Source organism: Hypomesus nipponensis, chromosome 21 (assembly GCF_054491055.1).
Source record: "Hypomesus nipponensis isolate SF chromosome 21, ASM5449105v1, whole genome shotgun sequence".
NCBI lineage: Eukaryota > Metazoa > Chordata > Actinopteri > Osmeriformes > Osmeridae > Hypomesus > Hypomesus nipponensis.
In genome coordinates, this window is record NC_140381.1 from 6224826 (window position 1) to 6249896 (window position 25071).

At 51.3% G+C, this 25071-nt stretch overlaps 1 protein-coding gene across 5 annotated transcripts in view; it reads right to left on the reverse strand.

Annotated features, from left to right (window-relative positions):
• Positions 1–25071, reverse strand: part of rptor (regulatory associated protein of MTOR, complex 1) — a 101291-nt gene that overhangs the window by 65562 nt on the left and 10658 nt on the right. For all 5 annotated transcript variants that reach the window (XM_084685706.1, XM_084685709.1, XM_084685708.1 and 2 more), the window contains exons 4-5: positions 23997–24079; positions 560–718 (exon numbers count right to left, since the gene is read on the reverse strand). In XM_084685706.1, coding sequence (XP_084541832.1) covers positions 560–718; positions 23997–24079 — 242 coding nt within the window. The remainder of the gene's footprint in view (positions 1–559; positions 719–23996; positions 24080–25071) is intronic.

Below are 25071 nucleotides of genomic sequence, written 5' to 3' on the forward strand. Positions count from 1 at the left end.
CCCGGGCCCCCCGCGCTAAAACAACCATCAGGCAGCCGCGCTCCACCTGTATACCAGGCGTCATTAAGGGGAACGAGGGGACGAGAGGAGGTGAAGACGGAGACGGGAGGTGGAGGAGGGGAGGCCCAGGGAGGCCCAGGGGCGTACTGGCATGGCAGAGACTCTGCCTGCAGCCAGACAGCAGCCGTGTGTCATCGAGAGAGGGTGCTTTGTTGGGGCGTGCGCGCACATGACAGAAGCCGTGTGTTGTCTTCAGGAAACGGCGCGGGGGAATGAGTTTGGATTCACCGCGCGGGACTGAGTGTCTGTTGTGTGTGTGTGTGTGTGTGCACATCATTATTAAGTGAGTGTCCTGTGCTTTGTAGATGTGTGGTTGTGTTGCTGTGCTCCAGTCTCTGTCCTGCCTGATGTACTGTACATTGGTGATGATCTCTCTCCATTGGAATGATTGTGTGTGTGTGTGTGTGTGCGTGTACTACCTTATGAAGACCCTGATCTCTCCGTTGGAACGGTTGTGTGTGTGTGTGTGTGTGTGTGTGTGTGTGAGAGAGTGCTCCACCTTATTGAACACCCAGATCTCTCCGTTGACGGTGGGCCGGGGCACCCCGTGGCCGTTGTAGTGGAAGAGCACGCGCTCCTCCTTGGCGTTGCGTCTGAGGGACGTGCACAGCTTCTTCACCTCGTCTACTGTGGGGTCCAAACTCTGCTTGTAGCGGGCCTGGAGGGAGGGGGGCGGGGGGAGAGAGAGACAATTAAGCAACATTAGACGACAGTGTAACGGTACAGTGTCGTCTCACGGTGAACCGCACAACAGGAAGAGAACCCATCCACATGGATAAGAGAGCGACGACCACCTTGAGCTTCTCCATCACCTGCCACAGAGCCTGCAGCATCCCCCCCCCCCAACACCTCACCAAGCCCTGATTGACTACAATACCCAGAAGGCCGCAGCTCTGCCCACAGGGAGGGGGAAACGGGAGGAGAGACTGGAAGGAGAAACTAGGTTAGGTGGCGAGGGACTGAGCTTCCCGTGCTCTTCCAGTCTGTGAGGAGGTCTGTCTGAGCCGTGGATGCTTCTAGAAGCTGGGCTAGGGAATGTGCGTCACTGGCCCGCCCCTTCCATGTCTCACTCACACGCGCACACACACACACAGCAAACTGCGTTGTGCTGCTGGTTCTCATTAGAGAATCATGTCGAAGAGTCAATTAGTGGTGGTAGCACAGGCCCTACTTCGTGGGATACTATACACATTTGTGTAAGTTCAGACGTAGGTATATGATTAATTCTCTTTCCCTCCTGGAACCCCCCCCCACACACACACAAACCATAACAGAGGCAACAGAAACCCACTTCATTACAGACCATGGCAGTGTTTATAGTGAACCATGTGACTGAGCCCCCAGGGTGTATCTCACACACACACACACACACACACACACACACACACACACACACACACACACAGAGATGCACAGGTGGTGGAGGCCCTGTATTCTCTACTGATCTCAGTGGCAACTGAGTTGTTTGTCTCCTAAGCCACCTGTTATTGAGGCAGCTGTGTGTTCGTGTGTTTATGTGCGTGTGGGTGCGCGTTTGTAAGAAAGAGACACAACAAAGTAAAAATGCTAAAACAATCATCTCCATCGAAAGACGATGCTGTGGTCCAGAATCGTTTTTTCTTTCCCAGAATTAAGCCCATAGTGTGTAACAACCCCCACACACACACACACACTTTATTACACGACAAAGGCTAGTAAAACCACACAGTATCAAATTAGCATGCCTCCGTAATGAGTGCCTTTCTACCTCTATTTGCAGGATTCAATTAAAGCGTGACAAAGCACACTTTTTGAAAACGATCATCATTTCCCATCAATGCTGTACCCAGTTGAGAACCAGAACCAGGAGAGGCAGACTGGGCTATCAAGGCTGGAACCCATCTCCCCCCACACACACACACACACACACACACCCCTATGTCCTAGATGTGCTAGGAAAAAGCCTTGAAAGCCCAAAGCTCGCTGATTGAGTTGGCAGCAACCAGATAGGCGAGGCCGAACGCGGCACGCTGCAGAGAGATCTCACTACGCTAGCTGATGAGATTAACTGTTATCTGCAGAGGCTAATTGCGTTACCGTGGGGACCCGAGTGCCGGAGCCGAGCTGGGGAACGGGAGCGAGGCAGGAAGATTTATTTGGGGGGGGGGGGGGGGGGGGGGAAGAGAACGTGTGTGGGGTGCGGGGGGATTATGGAGTCTGAACTTTTTGTGAGAGTGAAGGGGGGAGGGAGAAGAAGGGGGTGGGGGGGGGCAGAGAGGAAGAGGAGGGATACGGCAAGGAATCATGTCGGCATGCGGGAGAGGGAAAGCAGATCACGACTGGCACGGGCGTGCAGTTCCACGTGGCGGCCTGGAGGGGGAGCCCCCGGTCCCCCCGGAGCAGGAGGCAGCGTCCTCGCTCGGAGAGCAGGTGAGTAAGAAAAGCTGGATCCAGTACCTCTCTCTCCCCGTAACTCACTCTTCCCCTCGCTTGCTCTCTCCATCTACAGCACCTCTCCCTCCTTCCCTCTCTTTTCTGCCTTGTTATGGCGTCCCTAGTTGGCTTTGGAGCCGTTTGATAAAGGAAAGTGTCTGTACCTGGCAGAGACAACCCTCTGTCTCCTCCGACGTCTTGTACTTGGGTAAGGAGACTTCAGAATCAGTGAAAAGCAATAAACAGTGATGTCCTGCACAGTGATGTTCTGAGAGCTAAATAACAAGAACAGGAAAATAAGGCACTCCAATACAGGGAGGACAAAAACACGACGTGAAGAGACGACGCTGGTTTAATCATCCTGACAGTACGGATGGCAGCTGCTACAGCATCCACAACAATATCGCTGCCTGCCTGCCTGTCTGTCTGCGTTCCTGTTTCTCTGTCTGCCTGTCTTCCTGTGTCTGTCTGCCTGCCTGTCTTCCTGTCTGTCTGTCTTCCTGTGTCTGTCTGCCTGTCTTCCTGTGTCTGTCTGCCTGCCTGTCTGTCTTCCTGTCTGCCTGCCTGCCTGTCTTCCTGTGTCTGTCTGTCTGTCTTCCTGTGTCTGTCTGCCTGTTTTCCTGTGTCTGTCTGCCTGCCTGTGTGCCTGTCTGTCTGCCTGTCTGCCTGTCTGCCTGCCTGAGGTTTCATAGACCAGTCTCTCTGTCTCAGAGCTGACAAGAGTCTGTTGGAGCGGAGCGTGGCTGTGTTGCTCCAGACAGGTGGACTGGCTACAAAGCAGCATGAGCACAGCTCTATGGGGGGCCCAAGGCATGCTGGGTTTATGCTCTGACACACACACAACTTCTAGCAGAAAAACACTGCCCTCGCATAAAATGTGCACTTACATAAAAGCAACAGTTTCCCCACAACCTTTCACACAAACACACACACACACGCATTTCCACAGATGACGAGGGGCCGGGGGGGGGGAGGACTAAAGATAATCCTGCTGATTGGTGGAAAGTTCAGAACCTCGCCTCTCTGATCTGGAAGAATGAGACTGAGAGGCTGGCCTCATTCACATGCACATACTCACACACACTAAACCGTCCCTAAAGCCACCATCACCGGTCACCACTGAGGCCAGCCGGCAGCCCAGGGGACCTATGAGAGACGGCGCGCACGTGATTACAGAGCGACACAGTCTGAGCAGTCTTGCATAAATCTTGCGTAAGCGAGAGGATTTCCTAACATGGGGAGGGGGGAGGTAACACCAGAGGCGAGGCATAAGCCCCGCCCCCTTACACACACATTCCTCGCTCTTATCTTTTGGATCCTTTCAAATTGAATAGTTTGACAGGAGAGAGGTCGAGAGGGAGGAGAAAGAGCGAAAGCGAGAGAAACAAAAGAGAGGAAGAGAGCAGTCCATGTTCCAGAGTAACGTATCATCTTCCTGCTTCCAACTGGCCTGATCAATAAGTGAAAAAGGGAGAGAGGTTTATCGCGTCGACACACACACACACACACACACACACACACACACAGGCCTGCATGGACACCCCCCCCCTTTCCTCCCACTGGTCCTTGGGCCATTCTCTGATCTGCTTCAGTAATTAAATCATCAGTAGATGAGGGCTTTTGACATTGGGTCAATGACCCCCCACTTGGTGTGTGGGGCTGCATCAAATACCCTCTTAGCTTTGTTAAATTGCTGCACTAGTCCACACTTGACCGGTGGGGATCTCATTCTATTACGACTGAAACTGTTAGCTGCTCCTGGCATTGTCTAATCCCTGTTCTCCTCTCTGTCCCCCCCACACATCCCTTGTGGTGTGGGGGGTCTGAGCTGTCAGGACCTGCCTGGTCGTCGGCCTACCAACGCTGGACCATGTCGTCAACCGGAAACCAGTCTCCATGACGGCCAACAGCGAGTTTCCAGGTCCCATCCAACATCTATAAAGCCGAACAATGGATTTTTGATGTTTCAAAACCCATTGACATTGTATGACTATGTTTAGCTTGTGTTCTGCTCCTCTCTCTTACCAACTGTCTCTGGAGGAGCGGATCCCTCTCAGAATTGCTCCTCCAAAGGTTTCTTCCATTTTTTCTCCCGTTGGGAGTTTTTCTGGGAGTTTTTCCTTGTCTTCCTTGAGGGCTTTAGGTTGGTTGAAGGGCAGTTCTATGGGCATATGTGAAGCCCTCTGTGACATGCTTGCGTGTAAAAAGGGCTATACAAATAAATTTGATTTGATTTGATTCACCCTACAGGAGACTGAAGAGACCACTGTTTGACACACACACACCTGACCACTTAGACCTGAAGTGTGCGTGAGTGTGAATGAGTGTGTGTGTGTCATGCTGTGGAGTCAGGGTGGAGGTCAGATAACTAAAACACACACTCCTCCCCCCCCCCGCGGGCACCTCGCCCACACACACACACACACACACAGAGACATTATTACAGCTCGAACCCTGCATCCCTTGTCCACAGGCCTCTGTGTGATGAGGCTGGGATACAGACCAGCAATTAATGCTGCCATGATTAAACAAGTCATATTACACTGAGACACACACACATACACACGGAAGGATCCAGATGAGGGGACGGCTGAGGAGCAGACTGACACGTCACCTCCGCCCCCCCCCTACCCCCCCCCCCCACACACACACACACACACCCCCCGTAGAGCGGCACCACGGTGGAGAGGAGGTCACTTCACCCACGCTTCCTCTGACAGCCTTTCATCCGCCCACACACCCACACACACCACCCCAAGACACACACACACACCACCCCAACACACACACACCACCCCAACACACACACACACACACCACCCCAACACACACACACACACCACCCCAACACACACACACACACACCACCCCAACACACACACACCACCCCAACACACACACACCACCCCAACACACACACACACCACCCCAACACACACACACACACCACCCCAACACACACACACACACCACCCCAACACACACACACACACTACCCCAACACACACACACACACACACCACCCCAACACACACACACACACACCACCCCAACACACACACACACACCACCCCAACACACACACACCCACACCACCCCAACACACACACACACCCCCACCAACAAGGCCGCGCTCATATCTTGATTTTCAAAGCAAAACACGGGGAGTGAGAGCTGTCCTGTTCCTGAGTGTGGGCGGCATGAGAGGAACAGGTGGGTGCTGACACAGTGTTGAACAAAGAGAGAGGAGAAGGAGGAGGAACAAGAAAGAGAGGAGGAGGAGCGGTGGGGGGGGGGGGGGGGTACAGGAGGCAGGACAATGTGCTGCTTCCTCTGACTCAGTGACGGGGTTATGTAATTGGCAGAGGGTCTAATTGTGTGTGTGTGTGTACGCATCTTCATAAATGCCTCAGACAGAAGTGCTGACTCATCAAACAAGCACACGAACACAAACACACACACACACTGACACGCGTACACGGTTCGGAATATATCGCTGGTTGAAAAACACAACCGCCGTTTCACGAGCCAATCAGCTCGCTGCCACGTCCCCCGGACATGTGGCCTGGGGCCCTCTGGGCTCCACTGTGACCTGCTGACACTGAGCTTTGATCTGAGCCGAGACCCAGAGAGAGAAAGAGGACAGACAGAGGGAGGGAGGGAGGGAGGGAGGGAGAGGAAAAGAGATGGAGAGAGAGAAAGAGGACAGAGAGAGAGAGAGATGCATGACCCTCTCTCTCCTCACCATGAACCACAGAAACCCCTCGCCATCCTTTTTCTTCATCACATCCTTTTCTACCAGCTCCCACTTCTTTACCCATGCTCTTTCACTTCCTCCCTTCTTCATTAAATCCTCCCTCCTCTTTCTTTAGCTCCTACTCTTGCCTTTCTCCCCCTTTCTCTCTCTCTCCCCCCTTTCTCTCTCTCCCCCCTCTCTCTCTCTCTCCCCCTCTCTCTCTGTCTGTCTCTCTCTGTCTTTCTCTGTCTCTCTCTTTCTCTCCCCCTTTCTCACTCACTCACTCACTCACTCACTCACTCACCCCCTCCCTCCCCCTCCCCCTCCCCCTCCCCCCACAAAACAGTTTGGAAGTGAAGTGTTTGTGTGAGTGAGTGTGTGTGTGTGAGTGTCAGTTCCCTGAGACAGAAGTGGAGAAATAACAGGTCTCCTGGCACCACACACAGAATCATTTCATCCCTCTGAACTCTAGTCCTCCAGTGAGCAAACACTGGGCTTCACTGGGCAATGCAATCCACATGGCTCTCTAGTTTAGACACACACACACACACACACACACAGTGTGTCCAGGAGTGGGTACACACTAACGAGCACGTGCAGTAGCCCAGTGTGAGGGGTAGCTATGGCGTGCCCACTAGGTTGGATGGGTCATGGCGAAAGTGTACAGCAGCAAGCTCAAGTGAATAGGGTGTGTATAAATAACGTGCATGTGTGTGTGCGCGTGTGTGTGTAAATAACGTGTGCACACGTGGGTCCCGGGTTATGTAGTGTGGAGGTTGTGTGCAGTACGTAGGTGTGTGTCCATCCATGTAGAGCAGTGTGTGTGTGTTCACCCGTCTAATTTGGTCTTGGATGTGTACATGTGTATCCAACCATGTAGTGCAGTGTGTGTGTGTGTGTGTTTCCAACCACGTAGTGCAGAGTGTGTATGTGTGTGTCTAACCATGTAGTGCAGTGTGTGTGTGTGTGTGTGTGTGTGTGTGTGTGTGTTTCGGAGGGCAGAGTGTGGGCTGTGTAAATCTGCTGATTTACTCTTGCTGCCTGTGCCTTTCTCCACAGCGAGGAGGAGGAGGAGGGTTGGAAATATATCTATGGAGTCAGAGGTCAGAATGAGCTAAGGAGAGAAAACCTGGTGAGTAACAGCCTGGGGGGGGGGATTCTGGAAGGGGGCCCGGGGGACCTGAGGCAGTGCCACAAGCCCCACATAAAACTCCACTGTACACAGCCTGGCTGGGTAGGGTAAACACAGCCAGAACTATGACCAAGGCTACTGGAGCTGCCCTGCTCTGGTGAGCCCGGCTCTGGTGAGCCCGGCTCTGGTGAGCCCGGCTCTGGTGAGCCCGGCTCTGGTGAGCCCCGCTCTGGTGAGCCCCGCTCTGGTGAGCCCCGCTCTGGTGAGCCCCGCTCTGGTGAGCCCCGCTCTGGTGAGCCCCGCTCTGGTGACCTCTCCAGCTGCTAACAGCACCTGGTCCTATACAGTACAGCCTAAACCCAGGGGGGTTTAAAGGTAATGAAGGGTAGGAGTGTGATTTCAGTGTCAATTTGTGAATGTGGAGCAGTGGGACAAGTAGGGGATGGGGTCAGCAGGGACACACATACAGACACACACACACAGTAATCTGAGAGTGTAATGGATCCACCTCCATTCATAAATAGTCAGTAATCCTGTCCTCAGCACAACACACACACAAACACAGAGTCTCTGTCTCTATGGGCTGGGAGGTCATTTGAGGAGTACAGCGGATGTGTGGTGAAGACCCAGCTTGATGGGGAGTGACGCATTAGCCCAATCCCAGTGGAGGTTTGGAGTAGACTAAGGTTTCTAGCTAACCCAGCACGCCAACCTAATTTCACATTGTGTATTGACTGCAGGAGGGTCTTAGAATAACACAGAGATCTCCAGGAGGGCAGGGAGACATGTTTACATCTTGATCAATACAACTGGATCCACCTGCATCTCTCATATACGTAGAGAGAGAGAGAGAGAGAGAGAGAGAGAGAGAGAGAGAGAGAGAGAGAGAGAGAGAGAGACAGAGAAAGAGACAGAGAAAGAGAGAGAGAGAGAGAGAGAGACAGAGAAAGAGAAAGAGACAGAGAAAGAGAGAGAGACAGAGAGAGAGAGAGAGAGAGAGAGAGAGAGAGAGAGAGAGAGAGAGAGAGAGAGAGGTAAATCTGAATGAGAGCCCACGATTCCCTAACAGCCCAAGGAAGTTGTCATGAACACCATATCCAGACCTCCAGCAGCATGGTAGCTCCAGGCTCCCATCCCTCTACATGGGGAGAGCGTCATGTCTCCTGTCTGTGTCTCTCTGTCTGTGTCTCTCTGTCTGTGTCTCTCTGTCTGTGTCTCTCTGTCTGTGTCTCTCTGTCTGTGACTCCTGTCTGTGACTCCTGTCTGTGACTCCTGTCTGTGTCTCCTGTCTGTGTCTCCTGTCTGTGACTCCTGTCTGTGTCTCCTGTCTGTGTCTCCTGTCTGTGTCTCTCTGTCTGTGACTCCTGTCTGTGACTCCTGTCTGTGACTCCTGTCTGTGACTCCTGTCTGTGTGTCCTGTCCGTGTCAGAGGCTCTAGGCCTATGGTGTAAGAGGACAGGGTGAAGAGTCTAAATACATCATATTTTATTGAAGTAGGTTCAGGTGAAGTGGGAGTCTTTAGTGAGCCATTGTTTCGTTTGGGGATCTCGACAAGGGCAAACGTCTGCTAGCCTTGACACACGCGCGCGCGCACACACGCGCACACGCACACGCACACACACACACACTCCATATTACAGTCAACACGAGACACTCCACCATTCCTTTCATGCACAATGTGACAGAATTCCCCGAATGCACCCTCTCGCCACCTCGACGCCAGTGAGCAAGTGTGTGTTTACACACTGCCGTGACAATCTAAGATTCCTGCGCGGTCCCATGAGCGCTGTGCAGCCATCAGCAAGGCCATGTGAAATACTGTGGGTCAGCGAGGGCTTCAATGGATCCCCTGATTGTTGTGTAGCGCCATGTGATTAACGTGTGTGTGTGTGTGTGTGCCAGGTGAGCCTCTTTTGTTGTGATGAACGATCCCAAACATCGGGGTGTGTTATTACTGCTGAAACCCTCCGGGCATGGCTCCTATGGATGGGATTGAGAACGTATGGAAATGAAAATTACGTGTGTGTGTGTGTGTGTGTGGGCGCGTGTGTGCGTGTATGCGTGTGCGCGGCGCACTCCCTCCAACTAAACACATTCCTCCTCCCACACCCCTCATGGTCACTGGTAAACAATAAGCACCCCCACCCTCCTCACCCACCCCCCTCACTCACCCCCCTTACCTCCACCCCCCTCACCTCCACCCCCCATTCCAGGAACACACGTCAAATGAAAACAAGCCCGTTAAAAATAGCTAGTATTTCCGAATGCAGTAGATCAGGAATATGCTCGGGGTTTATTTTTTATGGATTGTGTAAATGGATCTCTGACCATTGATACAGAACAGGTGCAGGGAGAGAGAGAGAGAGAGACAGAGAGAGAGAGAGACAGAGACAGAGAGAGAGACAGAGACAGAGAGAGAGACAGAGACAGAGAGCGAGAGCCTTGATTCACATTCACATTAAGTCTAATCACATTCCCAGAGCACCACATATGGCATAATCAAATAGAGATTCTCCGAGATCTGGGAAGGAAGAAAAAATGATCTATATTTAGAAGAAACCTCAAGGCGTGCTAACAGTGTATCACAGACCTCATGAGGACCTTCACATGCAAGGTAAACGTTACAAGCTAGCGGGGGGGTTCTTTTTCAAAAGCCAAGCAGCAAGGTTTGATTCTATGCTAGCAGATCAGTTATTCATATGGGTTGCTACTGTAAAGGTGTTACAGGCTATATGAAAAAGACGTATATTAGAGAGATGAAAGGGTATTAACATGCAGTTAAAGAGGTCAAACAGACAGGGGAGGGGGGAAGGAGAGAGTTGAGAGGGATGAGGTGGAGAAGGGTGGAGCACTGGTAAACGAAGAGAGGGCCGGGGTGAGAGTGGAGGAAAAGGAAAAACAATTATCCTCTACAAACCACAGCTTCCTCAAGGAGGGCCAGTGGAACCATTAGGATGGGAGGATGAAGCGAGGAGGAAAGAAGAGGAGGAGGGCTAAAGGGGGTTGCAGCATATAGGGTGACAAACCCCCAAAAAGGACACCAGGCAGGGGAAGCGGAGGATAGGAAGGAAGGGAGGGAGGGAAGATCACGTTTCAAACGCCTACTTCTGTCCCACGGCGGATGGGGGAACAGGAGCACACACCTGTGCGCTGACTGACAAAACTCCCTGTCAGTCTCCGGCGTGTCATTAACGGGTCATTGTCATTCCAAATCCTCACTGTCTGACTGAGTAATCCTGAGAGCGGAACGCGACAGAGTCTAATGGCTTAGATTTCATTCCTAATTAAACCCAGCCGAATACGGATACCTCGCATGGAGATGCACGATAATGAGGGTCACTCTCGGCACTGGCTGGGACGGACGGCAGACCAGCCGACATCGAACGAGAATTCCCACTCCCTCCCGCTTTTACCCGGGTGAGTCGGTTCCGGACTGATTCCTATTTACAACCGCCACTGCTTCAAGCTGTTCCACTTAAGCGAGCCCCTGGTGGTCTCCGCCCTCCCGACGCGTACGAGGGGCTGGAGTGGGCCGAAAATGAGCACGAGAGAGGGGGGGGGGGGGGGGGGGTCAGATAGACTGGGCGCGCTAAACAAGCAGGCTAATTGGTAGGCTTTGCCTGGATGGACTAAACGTTTGCCGTCATCTGTCACCGCGAGTATGACGCCGGAGTACTAACTGGGTAAACGGGGCTTAATATAGAGGCAGGTGCAGCGTCCTCTGCTAAACAGAGGCTGCCTCCATCTGTCTTCATTAGGCTGGCTTCAGTCATGGAGGACGAGGCCATGATGAACGACTTCCCCTGTAGCCTGCTGCTTGATCTCCATCTCTCTCTTCACTTCTCTCTCTCTCTCTGCCTCATCCTTACCTCTCTCACTCTTGTGCTCCCTGCCTCCTCTTTACCTCTCTCTACCCTCCTCCTCCTTACCCCTCACCCCTCTCCCCTCTATCTGCCTCCTCCTTACCTCTCTCTCCCTGCCTCCTCCTTAACTCTCTCGCTCTTGCGCTCCATGCCGCCTCCTTGCCTCTCTCTCCCCTCCTCCTCCTTACCCCTCTCCCCTCTCTTTGCCTCCGCCTTACCTCTCTCGCTCTTGCGCTCCATGCCACCTCCTTGCCTTTCTCTCCCCTCCTCCTCCTTACCCCTCTCCCCTCTCTCTGCCTCCTCCTTACCTCTCTCTCCCCTCTCTCTCTCCCCTCTCTCCCTCTCTCTCTCCCTCTCTCCCTCTCTCTCTCCCTCTCTCCCTCTCTCTCTCCCCTCTCTCCCCTCTCTCTCTCCCTCTCTCTCTCCCTCTCTCCCTCTCTCTCTCCCCTCTCTCTCTCCCCTCTCTCCCTCTCTCTCTCCCTCTCTCCCTCTCTCTCTCCCCTCTCTCCGCCTCCTCCTTACCTCTCTCTCCCGTCTCTCCATTCTCTCTCTCTCTCTCTCTCCCGTCTCTCTCTCTCTCTCCCGTCTCTCTCTCTCTCTCCCGTCTCTCTCTCTCTCTCCCGTCTCTCTCTCTCTCTCTCTCTCTCTCTCTCTCTCTCTCTCTCTCTCTCTCTCTCTCTCTCTCTCTCTCTCTCTCTCTCTCTCTCTCTCTCTCTCTCTCTCTCTCTCTCTCTCTCTCTCTCTCTCTCTCTCTCTCTCTCTCTCTCTCTCTCTCTCTCTCTCTCTCTCTCTCTCTCTCTCTCTCTCTCTCTCTCTCTCTCTCTCTCTCTCTCTCTCTCTCTCTCTCTCTCTCTCTCTCTCTCTCTGCCTCCTCTTTACCTCTCTCTCTCTCTCCTGTGCTTCTCTCTCTGTGTTTCCCCCACCACCACCCTCCTGTCTCCTGAGAGAGCACCACCAGGCGAGGCCCAGACAGTCGGGCCGGCAGGCACACAAGGAAAGAGGAAGACTGAAACTGCATTCTAAACAGAGTGTGTGTGTGGGGGTGGGGGTGAGTGCGTGTGTCCATCAAAAAGTGCGCGTGAACGAGTGTGCACATGAGCGGGCCTTTACGATAAGATCACACACACCCCCTGAACCCTCTTCTGACCAGTCGGTCACACACACTTTCTCCACACGGTGGGGGGTTTCCTGCACAGTGGTTGAGATCGAATCAAGCCTCCTGTTTTAATTAAAGCCGGCTGTGTGCTGAACAGTGGAGACAAGACCATGGTGGGGCTGCAACGGAGGACAGAGCAACGGCAGCCCTGATAACTAACCCTCCAACACACACACACCTCCCTCTCACACACACACACACCTCCCTCTCACACACACACACACCTGCCTCTCTCACACACACACCTCCCTCTCTCACACACTTCCCTCTCTCTCTCACTCACACACACCTCCCTCTTGCACACACACACACACACACGCACCTCCCTCTTTCTCTTTCTCTCACACACACGAACACACACACCTCCGTCTCTCCGTCTCTCTCACACACACACAACCCTCCGTCTCTCACTCACACACACACAAACAATCTCTCTCCCAGTTCCCCAAAGGTGTTGCCACAGAGACACCGGCACACACTGTCACATACGTTTAACCTCCGTGTGACTCTTTCAGACGTACAGGTCAACTGAGGAAGCAGTGAGCCTATTTACATCAGCGGTTCTGTTTGTTTTATGTCTGACCTCACTCATTTCTGCTCCCTTGTCTTATTCCTCCTTGTGAGGGAAACTTGGGAGGTTTTTTTCGGGGTGCTTCATGACAGAGACCTGACATACATGTCGACATTTCCACAGCTGAAGAGTCTCAGTTGTGACTTATGATATGGGGCAGGGGATTGTCATGTGCATTGTACAAGTCCACAGTGGTTCAACGTTTGGTTTGGAAGGTCTACCTCCAAGTGAATCTTCCAGGGGATTCTATGCTTCCGAGTAGGCAAAATCATTGATGGGGAATTGTCTGGTTGATTCTGTCCAAGCTGCAATGTTGGATAAGAGACTAGCTGCCTCCATCAGGAATAGAGGTATAGAACGGACCAATCAGACTGCGGGGATTATCGTGCAATCGGTGCATAACAAGCGAAAATAGCATCTTGGAGGAGCCAGTGACATAGAGCAGGAGGTAAGGACCTTGGGTCAAACACACACACCTGCGCACCCACACACACACACTCGTTAGTCAGCGTAATAGACCGTCTCGCAGGATTGTGCAGCCACGCTACTCTTAGGGGACAGGCCGCGAGGGAAAATGAAAAAGAGCGAGCGAGAGTGAGAGAGAGCACGAGAGAGAGAGAGCGAGCGAGAGTGAGAGAGGAAGGGATGAATGGATGGATGCTCTAAGGAGGTTTGAGAAAGACAGGCAGGGGCCAGAACCACTGTGCCTGACATCAGCTAGTCTCCACTGCCAGGGTCCAGCTCACGTCGATACAGCCGGCATCATCACATCTACCGCTCTGGGTGCTTATTTATAGAATCTCTTAACAGTCCTGGGACCGACCGACAAAATGTCCAATAAGAGAAAACCCTCGTGTCAGCCAACGGAGGCGGAGTGCCAAGGCTTTGAGCCTCACAGTCCTGACGGGGAACTTTTGTGGAACCGAAAGGCAAACTCGGAAAGAAAAAAAAACAAACTCAGGAGTTATAGAATACATGATGTAGTCCGTCCGTTCGACGTGACATCCGTTTCATATCCCGTCTCCCGAACCTTTTAAGCCAGTTTTTTTTTCTCTCTCTCTCTCTCCAGGTAAAGAAAGGCCGCAGATGAGTGCGACGCCGCCGGAGCGTCTTCAAAGGGAACGGAGGGGAAAAAGGACTTGAAAGACGACCACATACTGAAGCTGCCGACTGAGATATGGACCCTTCAGACGGATGCAGAGGAAACCAGGGAGACAGCAGCCCACTAAGGAGGGGGAGGGGGTGGTGATGATCGCTCAGCACGACGGAGCCCCCATGATTGGCTGAGAGAGAGAGAGAGAGAGAGAGAGAGAGGGGGGGGGGGGGGGTTGGAGGTCCTCTGGTTCGAAGGTAGGGGTTCGAAGAGAAAGAGTGCTGAAGATAAAATTGCGCTGCCTCAGAAGGAGACCTTGGGCGTTCTGAAATCTACGCAGACCTGGTTCCTCCATCATCTCCATTGTGACGCTTCCAATAGCTTCCACCTTCCATCACAACAAAGAATACTCTTTGATCACAGTTCCAGTAAATGCACCTAACGTCATTGTCGATCGAACCACCGTCAAAGAACATTCGCCCATGTTGACGCATGCACAACTGCGCACGCTTCGGAACACGAAGACCACCACAACCGAAGGCGGCCGCCGCGGCGTTGGTCCTGGGTTTGAGGCGCAGGTGGATCATGTGGCTTCGTGACCTCGCACACCAAAGGAACGCCGAATGTCATGGCGCCGTCTCAATGGCGACTGATGAGGAGCCGGCGGCGGCATAAACACCTCAACAAGTTGAGAGAGAACTCAAAGAGCAGACCAAACATCCATGTAGGGATAAACTTTCTTTTACCAGTTGTCGATAATGTGCTATGTTAAAACAACTCTTCTGTCATCCTTAGAAGATACATTCCGGAAGGCGGTTTCTGTCTGACTCATACAAATGGCGGAGACTGGTATCACAAAGGGAAAATGTATAGTAGAGGGGTTTCTACAGACGTATTTAATCTGGCTTTGTGGCGATGCAGCATAAAGAACTGCTTGTTCAAAGAAACCACGACTCCAGGGGAAAACACTCTGCAAGCTTTCAACAGAGGAGACAAGAAGGCTGAGTGAGATAACCTGATTGGTCGACAGACCACACGTCAGAGCAGCGTTTAAAGCTTTTCTATGCGGGCATTATGAAAATCATTTGGATTAGTAAGAGTTGTCAGCTGTCGTCGAGCCTTATCGGCTCCTCAAGCAGAGCATTACATCTGACAGATACCGACTTTCTCCTGCTAATTGGAGGCATGGACCATAAGTCACGGACCAAAGGTCGTGGACCGTCTACAGTGATGGTCAGATTTAGAACCCAGACGGAACAGATTGGTCACTACTACGCAGCTTTACTATTTAAGTTAAGAGTGTTTGTGTGTGCGTGCGTGTGTGTGTGTGTGAAAGAGAGAGACAACGAGAGACGGAGGGAGGGACAGAAGGAGGGAAGGAGGGAGAAAGATAGGGGGAGGGAGGGAGAGTGGGAGAGAGAGGAACAGACGCTATTACAGTAGAAGTTAATCTACTTTCTTGGGCTAAAATGGGATTAGACTAAAGAGGTCAAACCGTACAAGTCCTTACATGTGTCGGTGCGTCAAAGGTCGAGAGCTCAGAGGGCGTACAACCAAGATCAACACTAATACACACACACACTTGTACCCTGGCACCCTGTACATGAACACTCAGATGTTTACAGAGCTGAGAGCGAAGAGGTGATTACAGCCTGCACGCAGATGGCTCTAGACCAACAGGATCATGTTTTCAACACTGTCACTCGAGGCTGGAACACAAGCGCGCGTGAATGCACCGGGCCAACGGGATAACGCAGCAGGACGGAAGCTCTAGGCTGGAACCAGAGTGCGTACACAAGCACCCACACAGTCATGGCAACGGTGAAACTTTCCAAAAGGTTTGGACTCGAGCGCAGGGGCCGGTCTCAGCGGCCGCCTCGCTCATATAGCTGCTGGGCCTCTGGCTCCAACAGGAGGTGGAGCATTACTCCCTGTCCCTTGACTCATATCCTGTCTTCCTGCATCATATCCTGTCTTCCTGCATCATATATTGTCTTCCTGCATCATATCTTGTCTTCCTGCTCCGTTTTCCTCTGTGGCTGGGGTCCAGCAGCCGGTGCCAGCGCGCACACACACACATCTTGTGCGTGCGCACACACAAACACACACGCCTCTTTAAACCCAATGCTCCCCAATGCGGGCACGTGCACAAGGAAATCTCATGCACACTCGGCTACACAAAAAGCACACCCACGCACCTCTCGCAAACCAATTTGGACCAAAAACACGCGCACACACGCACACACACACACAATTCCAACACAGAAGATTGCACGCGCACACACACACACACACACAAGTCCCCGTGTATGCACAAACAGACACACACACACACGCAGCCTTGCTCCCATACTGGACATTTGTCCCTGAGCATCGCTGACACAGTAACGTGACGGGAGCAGCAGCTGAGAGATGAGTCACGGTGGGCGAGAGAACAGCGGGACACACGAGCTATTCACCACACACACACACACACACACACACGGGGAGGAGGAGATACACCCACGCGGACAGATGTACGCTCCTCCACACCCCTCAGTCATGTTTGCCGCGGCGCTGCTACATCAATCTCCGACGGGGCCTGTCCACCACCGCCGCCGTCATAATGCGCCCTGTCGCCGCGCTGGCTCTCTGCCGTCACCTTCGTGACACCCAACGAGCAGTCAGTCAGAGCGACTTGTGGCCCGCGCGACACGGCACTCTCCCTCGCCCGGGCAGCTGAGACGAGGTCCACTCTCGCTCTCACGGCAGTCCCTCTGGGCCGCTCCGCAATCTAATATGTCGCCTTCGCTTCTCGCGAGCATGCAAAACGGCCACACACACCTGTCGCCGTCGAGAGAACAGTCATCCCGTTTTTTGTCCCAATCTAGTCTAATGGCTGTCACAGGAATTTGGAATATGCAGTGTGCGCAGAACAATCTATGTGGTCTCTCTTCCTCTCCTTTCTACAGAGGCTACAGTGAATAAAAACTATACATTTACATGTAGTCATTTAGCAGACGCTCTCTTATCCAGAGCGACTTACAGTAAGTACAGGGACATTCCCCCCCCGAGGCAAGTAGGGTGAAGTGCCTAGCCCAAGGACAAATCATTTGGCACGGCCGGGAATCAAACCGGCAAGCTTCTGATTAATAGCCCGATTCCCTAACCGCTCAGCCATCCGACTCCCTGAATAGAAGAGTATTGCAGTGGAGCCCCTCACAGTAGTCCATACTTTTATAACAGCATCTAGCAACATCAACACTATCATTTGCGGCGCACCTCGTGGCCTCGTCCACACCTGGCGTCAAACCATCACATCCGGTTTCCTAATCTTCCCCCTCATCTGTTTCTCTCGCCGGTCAGATTAGCGCTCGGCGAGTCGGCGGGGGCAGTCTTCAAGGAGGATATTTACGAGGTGACGGGGGGGGGGGGGGTGCAGAGGGGGCTGATCGATACCCAGAGCCGTCTCGCGTCCCTCGGGCACAGCGCCGCCTTGACCTACAGCCTCGCGAGCGAGCACAGCGTTTATGGATCTCCCAGTCAGTCAGACGGATGGGCAGCAGACGTTGTACGTCTTCCTGTGTGCTAATGCACACTCTAGGATCTCTGGAGCCTTTCCCACTCCAGACCATCACCGCCATAACCCACCCCCCCCCCCCCCCATCCATCCATTGGCGAAACATTGGATATCACTTTAACATGGGTTCAAATTAAGAGTTCCTTTAGTCTTTAAAGGGCCCCTGGAATCCTCACCCAGGTCCCAAAATAATCATCAACGAAGAATGACCTGGGATGGTTATGTGAATTTCTTTCGGGATCAATAAAGTAAATTGAATTGAATGTGGGAAAGAGAATGGAGGGGCCAACTCATCCACCCTGACGCTAACCTCCCCTCAAAATCACAGGCCAGCCCACTCCTCATTCGGCAGTCCTAGTACTCCAACTTGCTGGGACTGAACATATAGACATGAAGAGGATGGATGGAGGGGGGAGAGAGCGAGAGCGAGAGCGAGAGCGAGCGAGAGAGAGCGAGAGCGAGAGCGAGCGAGAGCGAGAGAGAGCGAGAGAGAGAGAGAGAGAGAGAGACAGAGAGAGAGACAGACAGAGAGGTTACATGAAACACAGGTCCTAGACCGATTCATGACAATCCCACACTACCGCATTTCACAAGCATGTTACTGCCCCTCTCTCCCTCTCTCTCTCTGCCTCGCTCCTGCTGTGATCTGATCTCAACATTGCTAGGGCAATAAGAGCGGGTCTTGAAGCCAATCAGAGGCGAGTGTTTGAGCTGCCGCGGTCTGATAAATAATGCAGAGGGAGGGTTAGTGTGGACAGCAGGGATTCTCACAGCACAGCACAGCAGCAAGGCAGGAGGAGAGGAGAGGAGAGGAGAGGAGAGGAGAGGAGAGGAGAGGAGAGGAGACGAGGAGAGGAGAGGAGAGGAGAGAGAGAGAGAGAGGGGTGGGACAGATAAAGGGCAGTGTGATAGGAGCGATAGGAGGGGCAGAGGGGAATAGGAGAGATAGGAGATAAAGAGGAATACAAGGAGAGCGGAGGGGACAGACAGCAAGAGAGAAGACAAAAAGGAAGAGAGATGGCGGGAAAATGAACGATAGGAGGCCGAGAGAAAGACCAAGGAGGGAGGGGGGAGAGAGAGAGAGAGAGAGAGAGAGAGAGAGAGAGAGAGAGAGAGAGAGAGAGAGAGAGAGAGAGAGAGAGAGAGAGAGAGAGAGAGAGAGAGAGAGAGAGAGAGAGAGAGAGAGAGAGAGAGAGAGAGAGAGAGAGAGAGAGAGAGAGAGAGAGAGAGAGAGAGAGAGAGAGAGAGAGAGAGAGAGAGATCGAAATATGTGGGAAAGATAGATTGGCGGAGAAAATGGGGGAGAGAGACACACAGGAGACCAGGTAACTTGCGTTAACGGAAGAGTGTAAAAGCCATGTCGCAGGCAGGCAGCCAGCCATCTTTGCCAGGGGGCTGTAGAAAACATAATGACATTCTGACACGCTGCTCCACTTCCTAAAGAGGGGCTTTTAACCTAACTAGGAGAGAAGGGGGAGTGTGAGCCCACAACTCAAAACACAGATTCAACCCTCCTAGAGGAGAGAAAGAAAACAAAACTACAAAAGAAGAAAGTGAGACAGGGCATTAAAGAGAATACTAGCGAGAGAGAGGACAATGTCGATGGGGAGAACGAATAGCGAGACAAAATGGCAGGAGGCAACAATCATGGATTGATGAAAAAGGCCAGAGGCCAGTCTCACAAGGGATTCCTATCTGTGGAGTAGCATTCCAACAGCGGGGAGCCAGAGAGCCTTGGTGCTGGTTGCTACATAAAAAAAGAAATCAATCAAGACATCTGAGGAAAAACTGAAGGTTGTTTCAGACAGAATAGATAAGACGGATAAATAGAACGAGACTCGACAGCGGAGATAAGAGGGAGGTATAAGAGGGAGGTAGCGTACCAAACAACTCTGCATACCCTGGCGATAAGCTTATGTAATACACGTTCGCGCAGACGGATCCGCCTGTTTTCAAAATCTACTTGACACTCAGATACGGACAAGGCTGTGTCGGCTGTCAGGTTGTAGCCTCCACTGGACTCTTAACACGACGGCGTGATAAAGATGCCGCCACAATGGTGTTGTCTAAGCATGCAGCACTCCCTGTTTCTCTCATTCAGTCATTAGTAGATGTTGGTGCTTGAAATAAGCCTGAAGGTCTGTAATACCAACCAAGGCCTTTTATAAAGACAAGAGCTGCATCTTCGATGACGTTGCTGTAGAATTCTACCCCAGCAGCTATCAATTCCAAGACGCACACACGCACTTCTCTTCAATATGTAGTGACTAAAATTGCCCATTCAAGTCCATGTGGGCCTCGGCAACAGAGCATGACGAGATAAGACTGTTCCTTGGCAAGGGCCTCAACCAGCACACAGCGCTGCTGCCTGCGCTCTGGTGTCGCTTTCACTTAGGCTCTTCATCTGTGAGTAGGGTTGCCACCCGTCCCTTAATACAGTGGTTATGAATGGGTCGTTATCCAGCGCTGCAGAAAACTGTTAACGACCATTCATTTTGAATCAGGTGTGTTGGAGCAGGGAAACATCTAAAACATGCAGGACAGGGGGTCCCTGAGGACCAGGGTTGGGAACCACTGCCTTAAAATACTGAATCGTCCCGTATTTGAGAATAAAATAGCGTGTCCCGTTTTGAATCAATACGGAACGGGTTTTGTCCCTTATTTTCAGAGTTGTCTTCAACCCAGCATCCCATGCAAACCATCCCACCCGCATTCTGTGATTTGTCCTATTCTACCCCTGATTGGGTAATACTCGCCGCCATCGTTGGTTTGATCCGTTTGTTTCAGGGTCATGGCAAATCAGAGTCAGAGGAGGGCGGGTCTATAGGGGAGAGTATCTGGAGCTGCTTGGCAAGCAATTCCAGATACCCCCCCCCAGGGTAATAAGAAGAACACTTATAAAAGGAAGTAGGCTTGATATGCTCCAATACTGCACACTACTGTTTCTGGTCCTCTGATGTTATCATGTTCATGATGTTCATGGAAGATCCTTTGCAAGTCTCCTGCACTATATATATTTTTTCGCAATATACCTTTTTGAGTGTCAAAGCATTTGTTTAATTTAAAGTAATAAGTTATGGATCTGTTAATTTAATAAGTTAATAAAATATGGTTCACACCTCACAAGTTCCTCCAAAAGCCCATTTTTTGTGGTCTCACTGTCAAACTTTGTTGGCCTACATTTATTATCGTCATAGCTGTGTATTCAGCTATGACAATATGACCACTTGAGTTGTGATCTCTGAGTGACGTACAGGTAGCATGCTACACTAGGCTAGGATAAAGACTGTCCATCGATGAGCTCGTAACTAGCTACGCAACGCTAGCCAGGCTAGGCTAAAGACTACACTTGTCATTCGTCAATGAGCTGTGGGTAGCGAGACTAAACACTGTTCCTCATCAATGGAACATGGGTGTAACACTAGGCTAAGCTAACACTAAACCCTTTATAAACCTCTTGTAATAGCATGCCACATTACGCTAAGCTAGGCTGAGCTAAAGCTATAACCAAGGGACCATAATGACTAAATTGAATGGGATTCCTGTGAGCACAATCCCATTCGTTACGCTAACGATAACACTCAAGGGAGCTGGATACCCATCCGTTATAGTGGTGTGTAACACAATGTAGCTATGTGCGCCAAATTAGCTCCCTCATTTGAAGCTTCGCATTGCTTAATTGTACACACAGGGCAAAAAAAAAGCAATAATGAACCCAAATGATAACCAAGGGCAGTTAAATATCCTACATGCTTTAGCCTGCTGGGGTAAACTAGCATCTAATGAAAACCAAATAACTGACAGTGCCCAAAAACAGAACTATGAAATAACAGGACAGACGTGTCAGAGAGTGTATCATAAGTATGTAAGGACCAGACTGAAAGTCAGAAAACTCTGGTTGGAAAGACTTGACAGACGGACAGAGAAAGATGAACTGGGAGATACGAAGCCATGGAGAACAAGTTAGTGAGTGGGCAGCAGTAGCCAGTACATTGCTTGCCTTCGGGAGCGTCAATGTAAGGGAGTGGGAGGGCAAACAGAGAGAGAAAGAGAAGAAAGAGAGACAGGGAGACAAGGAAAACAGCAGATGGATACTGCCAACTCTGAGGACACTTGTCTGTGAAGAAAGAAAAAAAAGAAAGAAAAGGTGTGATTGGGTGAAAACCAATGGAAAGCGTATTGGTGCATCTCAGCCAGGGTTTAGGTGAGGGACCAGGGCGAGTGTGTCTTAGATGAGTGGAGGAGGAGAACACAAGCTTTGGTCTGTGTCCTAGCAGTGGGCATGGCCCGAGGGCTGAGAGGGAAAGAATAAAAGCATCCAGGCTCCCACACCTTCTCTCCTCCTCCTCCTCTTACCAACACTGCATCTGCTGCTGACCGATGGGGCAGCCAGCCCACACTCCTCCAGCTGGACCGCTCTCTCTCTCTCCCCTTCGTCTCTCTGTCCCTCTCTCTCTCTCTCTCTCTCTCTCTCTCCCTCCCCATCAGGCTTTCTCCATATTTCTTTTCACTCATCTCATCGGCTTCATCTCTGCTTCTCAGAATGTTCTGACCTACAGCCGACTTCCTTTCCCTCTTTTTCCTCCTGTCTCTCCCCTTCCATCTCTCATTCGTCTCCCACTCCGTCCCCCCCCCCCCCACACACACACACACGCGCGCGCGCTCCTGCAGCAGCCTGGAGACTGGAGACCCAGAAGAAGGAGAGGCACAGCAGAAGGGGAGGCAGAGCAGAAGGAGAGGCACAGCAGAAGGGGAGGCAGAGCAGAAGGAGAGGCAGAGCAGAAGGAGAGGCAGAGCAGAAGGGGAGACACAGCAGAAGGAGAGACACAGCAGAAGGAGAGGCACAGCAGAAGGAGAGGCACAGCAGAAGGAGAGGCACAGCAGAAGGAGAGGCACAGCAGAAGGAGAGGCACAGCAGAAGGGGAGGCACAGCAGAAGGAGAGACACAGCAGAAGGAGAGACACAGCAGAAGGAGAGGCACAGCAGAAGGAGAGGCACAGCAGAAGGAGAGGCACAGCAGAAGGAGAGGCACAGCAGAAGGAGAGGCAGAGCAGAAGGAGAGGCACAGCAGAAGGAGAGACACAGCAGAAGGAGAGGCACAGCAGAAGGAGAGGCAGAGCAGAAGGAGAGGCAGAGCAGAAGGAGAGGCACAGCAGAAGGAGAGACACAGCAGAAGGAGAGGCACAGCAGAAGGAGAGGCACAGCAGAAGGAGAGGCACAGCAGAAGGAGAGGCACAGCAGAAGGAGAGGCACAGCAGAAGGAGAGGCACAGCACAGCCAGGGAAGGAAAGCTCGAACAGTCTTCTGGCCTTGGCTGGTTGATAACATTCAGACACAGTTGTCAACTACACATGAAGACACAAACCTATAACCACGTGCACGCCTACATACAGCATATAACCACTAAGGGTGCAGCAAAACTTTCATGTTTGCAATAACATAAAGTAATGAGAGCAAAACACTATTACACTATTTTACAACTATTCTGTATATTCCAAAACACTACTCCCACACTTGTGGCCTGTGTGTGTATGAGAGAGAGCGAGCGAGAGAATGAGAGAGTGTGTGTGTGTGTATGCAAGAGAGAGTGTGTGTGTGTATGAGAGAGAGAGAACAATAGACTGTGTGTTTGTGTGTGTGTGAGAGAGAGTGTGTGTGTGAGTGACGAGACAGAAATAGGAGATGGAATCCTTGGGCAGGCAGGACAGGATGATGGGATGCATATTTGAGTGACAGTGCCTGTATAAGAGACATAAGGCTGGGAGCCTCTATAGTACATAAATGCAGTACACACACACACACAAATAGTGTGCAAGACTTTAATGTGTACGAGAGAGCGAGAGCAAGAGACAGTAAGAGAAATGCGAGCACTTGAGGGAGTAAGATAATCAAACAGAGTGCAAAAGAGGGGGAGAGGATAGCTTGATATTAGGAGAGAGAGAGAGAGAGAGAGAGAGAGAGAGAGAGAGAGAGAGAGAGAGAGAGAGAGAGAGAGAGAGAGAGAGAGAGAGAGAGAGAGAGAGAGAGAGAGAGAGAGAGAGAGAGAGAGAGAGAGAGAGAGAGAGAGAGAGAGAGAGAGAGAGAGAGAGAGAGAGAGAGAGAGAGAGAGAGAGAGAGAGAGAGAGAGAGAGAGAGAGAGAGAGAGAGAGAGAGAGAGAGAGAGAGAGAGAGAGAGAGAGAGAGAGAGAGAGAGAGAGACAGAAATGGAAACATGAGCAGGAGAGAGACCAAAAGAGAGACAGACAGAGAGGGATAGAGACTAAAAGAGAGAGACAGAGAGGGAGAGAGTGACTGAGAGGGAGAGACAGAGAGGGAGAGAGAGAGAGAGAGACAGAGAGAGAGAGAGACAGAGAGGGAGAGAGAGTGAGCAAAAGAGAAAGGGAGGAGGAGGCAGCTTGATATGAACCCACTCACCCTGGGCTGCCAGTTCTCGTACTGCTTCTGCAGGTTTCCCCCGATAGTCTCCAAGGCCTTCTGTGGGCTCATGGACAGAGGATCTGGGGGTCGGAACAAAGATACTGTGAACACCACAACAGCAAAACAAAGATACTGTGAACACCACAACAGCAAAACAAAGATACTGTGAACACCACAACAGCAAAACAAAGATACTGTGAACACCACAACAGCAAAACAAAGATACTGTGAACACCACAACAGCAAAACAAAGATACTGTGAACACCACAACAGCAAAACAAAGATACTGTGAACACCACAACAGCAAAACAAAGATACTGTGAACACCACAACAGCAAAACAAAGATACTGTGAACACCACAACAGCAAAACGAAGATACTGTGAACACCACAACAGCAAAACGAAGATACTGTGAACACCACAACAGCAAAACAAAAATACTGTGAACACCACAACAGCAAAACGAAGATACTGTGAACACCACAACAGCAAAACAAAGATACTGTGAACACCACAAAAGGACAATTGACATGTAAACACCACAGCTTCAACTTGGCCCTGAGTAGTGAAGAAAACAGATACAAAAACATATATAAAACACTTATATATATAACCCAACACACATTTAACCGCACAAAATACAGTCACGATGTACAGTTTGTGTTCAAAAGTAGAACCAAGAAAAGGCTGCATTCACCAGATGTTATTCTTCACCCAATAAATAAATAAAAAAAACACATTGAGAGGCCCCGTAAACTCCATCACCCTCAGTCTTTAGTTTTACAGTCACAAGCAGTTTGTCCATTGGAATATAACAAATATACCACACGCGAGCTAACCCAATACCGGCGTTATGAAACTACATAACTCAATGCGGAGCCTCGGTATCAATCTCGCACGGCTATTTCTTTACACCAGTGCAGTTCCTCTAATCTAATCAAATAATAACACAGCACACAAAGACTGGCCGGAGAGGAAATCAATGGCATAAATAACAGCACATATAGATTCTATAAGGCAGTGGTTCCCAACCCTGGTCCTCAGGGACCCCCTGTCCTGCATGTTTTAGC